Raw genomic sequence first — 5,953 nt, 5'->3', positions numbered from 1 at the left:
TTTCAAAATGCTAAGACTGTAATTTGAAAAACGAATAGACTCCTGAGGTAGAGATGGTAGCACAGGCTTATAACCCAACTATTTAGGAGGATGAAGCAAGGATCACAAGTTCAAAGTCCACCTGAGCAACTAAGCAAGTCCCTATCTCAAAATAAAAACTAAGGCAAAAAGGGTCAAGGATGCGCCAGCATGTGATGGAGCACTTGCCTAGTCTCTACAAGGCGGAGGGGAGACCTCAGATCTTCAACTGTTACTCCCCTCATTTTTCACAAAACACTGGTGAAATTAAAACAGGAAATACCATAAACAGCCACTATTGGGGAGGGGAATCTTTTATCTTTTATAAAGTCAGGTGAGTCTCAAATTCACATTTTACCATATATCCTTGGAGAGTAACATGGCCCAATATACCAGTACATCCCACTTATCTATTCCAAGTAACATAACGTGAGAAACTGCACTGTGTAATTCCTTTATTTTCTGCATGTTAGTGCTTCAGCAACACTACAACCATAAAGAACAATTCCAAGTACTGCACTTTTAGCTGGGGGAGGGGGATCACAGTCTACAGACTCATTTACTTATATCAGACAAGATTAACCTCATTCAGAACTTACTGCAAGTTTATAAATTCACACAAATACAAAAATTGATGCAATTAAACAAAATCTTTAGGACCTTATTGTTTTAATTCTTCCATTATAATTTCTTCTGCAGGTTCAATTTCCTGCTTCTTAATCACCAATGGTTATGGTTCAATTTAACTACATCAATTATAAACCTTTTATAGATACTCTTAAAGAAATGTAAGTGAAAATTACAGTTTCTTTCCAAAAGGTTTAAGGTTTTCAAATTTCAAATGTTTCCCCCCTCCCACCTTTTCAGACATGTCAAATAAACTAAAAACAACCCATCTCACCTGCAACATTCAGTAATAGCAATCACTTGTATAAAATTTTAACTATGCCCCCAGTTATTTTAAGACACACAAAAAAATGGCTGTCTACCAATCTGTCTGTCACAAGTTAGAATACTACATTTAAGAATCAACATGAGGGTTTCAAGTTTCCTCCAGTTTAGGCATTTATACCTTTGTGCTTATTTTGTTTCAGGATGTTACTATAGCATTGATATTTGTATAACCGTATTTATGTACCTTAAAATGTAATCATTTAAAACACTAAGAATTACATTTACGGTGGAGCTTTGGGAATTTTAAAAAGCAACTATATGTTCTTAAATATGTGAATCAGCCTCATTTCTAGAGATATTTTTATTAATGTGAAACTGATAACTTTAGGCTTTAGTTGCATCTTGAATTCAAAAATCCCTCTGCACCAATAGGAGCCTACAACATAGCACCTTTTCTCATCTGCTTTAAGTTAGTTTTCCTTACAGCTTGTTTTTGTATAGCCTTCTGTTTCTCATACATCTTTGGTAAAAGCTCCATTATACAATATGGCCAAAACATGAAGGACCAATACTGTGCAACTATACCATGATATCCGGCTTGATTTTAATTTTCAGACACCCTCATAAACAAAACCATTCCACCTTTTCCTGTATACTGCCCTTGCAGGCTACACTTCTGAAATTCCCTAAGTTTAACTCCTTGACGATCACTACATTAATCCTTAAGGCTACATAAGAACCAGATGCTGCTTCACAATTTTGAATCAACACTAACATTTGGTTCAGAATATTACCATAGTGGTTTCAATCTAGCAACTGGTCCTAACCAGCTCATCTTGTTAAGATCTGGGCTATCACCAGTGAGCACAATGCTTACCCTTAAAGAAAAATAGGTTTACATTCATTGTCATCTGTAGGTTCTCTCTCCTTCCTACTTCTCCTTTGTCACCCTCCAGTCTGCACCACTCACTCAGCACATTTCCTTAAGGAGAAACTGTATGACTGAACCAACAGGATATCTATGCATGAGTTAATCCTACAATCAAGCAAAACTAAACACCTTTTTTTTTTAAATAAAACATCTTTTCCAGTGTTTTAATTAATGGAGATGTAGATCACTCATTTATAAAGAAAGTCATATATCTTCAGTTTAAACAGTTGCTGTACTGTGACAACAGGAATGTGTGTTTTCCCAGCTAGGTAAAAGGTGCATGTAATTTGACTTTTTCAACGTTTTATTAGTGAACAAAGCAAATGTTTAGTAATTTTAAAGCTACTGGTCTTAAAACAATTGAAACAAGGTAACATACTCTGATTTTGCCTGAAAGTCACTTAAAATATCTACAAATATTTCATCTGTGTGTGGCGTACACCATTATTGCTCCATTTTCTGGAAAGAGTCTATTTTTAAAGGTAAGGAGAGGGAACCGGCAAAGTTAACAACTTTGCCGTGAAAAAGATCTGCACTCTCTTACAGGGGAGCTGTTTCAGGCAGCGAAAGTTAGCTACCGTAGGGGAGCTTGAGTTTGCCCTACTCATGCACGCTAAGAGCTGACACTTCAAGGGACTTCTCCCATTGCCTGTTTAACACAGTCGTGTGCAACTGGAACATTACTCTGGTATTATTCATTAGCTTGCCACTGTGGGCTAAATTCACCATACTGGTCTTGGATAGAAAAGGTCACATTTGAAATTGCTAAAGTTAGCGCTAACAAGGAAAGGGGACAAGGCCTTAAATATAAAAGACAAACGGCAGTTTGATTAAGCAATAATTTTCAGTTTACTAGATGAAACAGACTTGCAACATAGTCTGCATGAATGCAAAATAAGCCATCTACAGCAAGTGATAAGAAACGGGGCAAAAAGGAAAAAAGCATACATTGGGGGGGGGGGGAAAGATCCTCTCGAAATAAAAAAATCAAACCATTATTATAAAGGACTTTACCAAGAGCTGCTATTACCCCACCCGGTTTGCTGGAAGTCACAAGAGCATCTAGCACTGTATTCGTGTCAAATATCAGATCAGATCAGATCAGCGCACCCTAACGCAAAGCCAAAAAAAAAAAAGAAAAAGAAAAAGGGAACAAAGAAAACCCCAACCCCACTAAACCGTAGAACAGTAACTCCAGAGTTCAGATTCAAAAAAGAAAGTGGCAATTGAAAGAGGTTGATGGTGGTGGCGATAATCCTATGAATGGGTTTTTGATTTCTCTCCTTCCGGGGGATGGGTGGAGGATGCTCATTACGATTTGTAGTTAGAGGTTAACCATGTGAGCCCCTCATAGAGTCCGTCCCCGGTGGTGGCACAGGAGGGCTGCACATACCAGTTCCTGTCCCGAATCCGGGTCAGGCCCAGTTTCTCCTGGATCTCATGGGGTTTCATGGCATCGGGCAGGTCCTGCTTGTTGGCGAAGATGAGGATTATGGCGTCCCTCATCTCCCGGTCATTGATAATGCGGTGCAGCTCCTGGCGGGCCTCGTCGATGCGGTCGCGGTCGGCGCAGTCCACCACGAAGATCAGACCCTGGGTCCCGGTGTAGTAATGCCGCCAGAGCGGCCGGATCTTGTCCTGGCCGCCCACGTCCCACACGTTGAACTTGACGTTTTTGTAAGTCACCGTCTCCACGTTGAAGCCCACCGTGGGAATGGTGGTCACCGACTGGCCCAGCTTCAACTTGTACAGGATCGTGGTCTTGCCGGCCGCGTCCAGGCCCAGCATGAGGATCCGCATTTCCTTGTTCCCGAAGATCTTGGATAGCACCTTCCCCATCGCGTCGGAGGAGCCGGGGCCGGGGGCATTCAGGTGTCCCGGGTCCCCTCTGCCTACACCACCGCCGCCGCCGCGAGATCGAAACGGAGCCGCCCCGCCGCGAGGACGCCCAGCGGCCCTGCTTCGAAGCTGCCTGCTAGGGGCAGGGGCCCGGCCTGCGTTCACTCGGGCATCGCCCGCCGCCGGGGCCCTGCGTCTGCGCCGGGAGAGAGAGCCGCCGCCCTGCTGAGGCGAGGCGAGGCGCGGCCGGCCCGGAACTGCCCTTCCCCCCCGCGGGCGCCGCGCGAGCGCCGCCGACAGCTCCTGCTCCGCCGCGGCTGCCGCCTCGACACGCGGACGGCTCAACCGCGACCCTCCCGCCGGCCGGCGAGCACCGGGCTTCTGTCCCGACCCGGGTCACCCGACGAGGAGCGCGGCTCGGCGCCCCGTCAGGTCATGGATCCTCGCGGGAACTCGCTGCCGCCTGCAGGGACAGAGAGAGGGAGAAGGGGAGTTACCGCCGGGACTCCGTGGGTGCGGAGGCCGACGCGGCCCGCCTCCCGGGGATCGGCCCGTGAGGTTACCTCCAGCCGCCGCCCCAAGCGCGGGTTTCCCTCCGGCCTCCACCTCCTCCTCCCAGCTCTGCCGCCGCCGCTGCCGGAAAAGGCGCCGAGGAAACCGCCTCACTTCCCCTCCCGACTGCGCCTGCGCGACTCGGGCCGACCGTTCGGAAGAGCGCGACCTCTGGAAGGAGAGTGGCCCGCGCGCCTGACGTCACGGGCGCCACGCGCCGGGGGGTGGGGCTACGGCGGCTCGCAGGGCTCGGGGAGGCGCCTGGCGGAAGCCGCCGGCGCGGGGCTGGCCGCGCGCCCACCTGTCGCTCTCGGAGCGTCTCCCCGGTTTTTCTCCTCCACTACCCGGAGGCCGGGGAGCAAAGCCACTTGGGCGTGGGCTTCGTCGTCCCTCGAGGCCGACGCCCCCTCCCACGCAGCCGAGGCTTGTTCCCAGACTCCCCGCGCGAGGTCCCTCCCGCTCGCCCCAAGCCTTCCTGCGCCCGGGTCTCCTTTTTACCCCGTCGCCTCCCGACTTCCTCCAGTTTTCTGGAAGACACGTGGGATGTCGGCGTTGCACAGAATCCGTCAGTCCAAGTAGCGCGCACTTTTTCTAGTCTCGGGTTTGCTCCTAGACCCTGTTTTTGAACGTTTAAACTCGCTCTCTTTGTAAACCTCGTCAGAACCACCCACATTTCTTAGGAAAAGAGGATCGGAGTTGACGGGATGGCTCTGGTGCCAGGCACCGCGAGTGAAGACCCGCCCTCCATCCCCAGAACCATTATGGTTAAAAGAGAAAAACAGCTCCCTTAAATTGACCTTTGGACTCCACGGATAATAAGAAAACCTAGTAGGGTTTTGGTTTTGGTTTTAAATATTCTTTCATTTAGTGTGTGCGTAAGAGGTCAGAGGACAACTTGCCAGGGTCAGTCCTCTTCCACCATGCTGGTCCTAGGTATTAAACTCAAATTAGCAAGCATCACCATCTTGCTGGTCCTGGAAACCTTTTTGTATTAAATGGATAGTGTTAAGGTTAGAATAGGGTGAAACTTTAAATATCAAATAAGGGCAAAAATAAACGCAAGGGGAGGAAAACAGGGAAGTTAAAAGAAGTTACAACAGCGGATGATAATTTACTGCTTTTATTTTATAAGTTAAGAAAGTTGGAAGCCACCTGCGAGTCATGGTGGCTCACGCCTTTCCCAGAACTGATGACGGTGAGGAGGCCAAAGAGTTGCCACAAATTCTAGGTCCACCTAGGCCTAAGCTAGAGTGTATGTCACTGGTTGACAAGTAATACATCCAATGTTTATTTCAGGCTGGATTCCCAGGCCGGCCTCATTCACTGTGTAGCTCAGGATGATCTTGAAATTATTCTCCAGCCTCCACCTCCCAGGATACAGGGTAAGGTTACCGGTGTGACCCAATTTATGGAACCCAGGCTTTCCGCGTGGGTGCTGACTGATGATTCGAACTCTGGTACTTAACGCTTACAGATGAATTGCTTTTTATCCACTGAGCCATCTCCCCAGCCCCAATAATAAAATATTAAAGAATAATTATAATACAAAACCATTAACATAGCCAGAACATAGTCACTGAGACAGAATCTTAAACTTTGTATACCATGCCACTTTTTAAAAATAGGTCAATTTGGGCCGGGCGGTGGTGGCGCACGCCTTTAATCCCAGCACTTGGGAGGCAGAGGCAGGCGGATCTCTGTGAGTTCGAGACCAGCCTG

At 47.5% G+C, this 5,953-nt stretch overlaps 1 protein-coding gene across 1 annotated transcript; it reads right to left on the bottom strand.

Annotated features, from left to right (window-relative positions):
* Nucleotides 1-458: 458 nt before the first annotated feature.
* On the bottom strand, nt 459-3,694 carry Arf6 (ADP ribosylation factor 6). Its single transcript, XM_026779229.1, has one exon. It carries the CDS (start codon nt 3,680-3,682, stop codon nt 3,155-3,157), a length of 528 nt encoding a protein of 175 aa, XP_026635030.1. The 5' UTR covers nt 3,683-3,694; the 3' UTR covers nt 459-3,154.
* Between the last annotated feature and the right edge of the window lie 2,259 nt (nt 3,695-5,953).

Source organism: Microtus ochrogaster, chromosome 1 (genome assembly GCF_000317375.1).
Source record: "Microtus ochrogaster isolate Prairie Vole_2 chromosome 1, MicOch1.0, whole genome shotgun sequence".
NCBI lineage: Eukaryota > Metazoa > Chordata > Mammalia > Rodentia > Cricetidae > Microtus > Microtus ochrogaster.
This window is presented reverse-complemented; position numbering and strand designations above follow the sequence as displayed.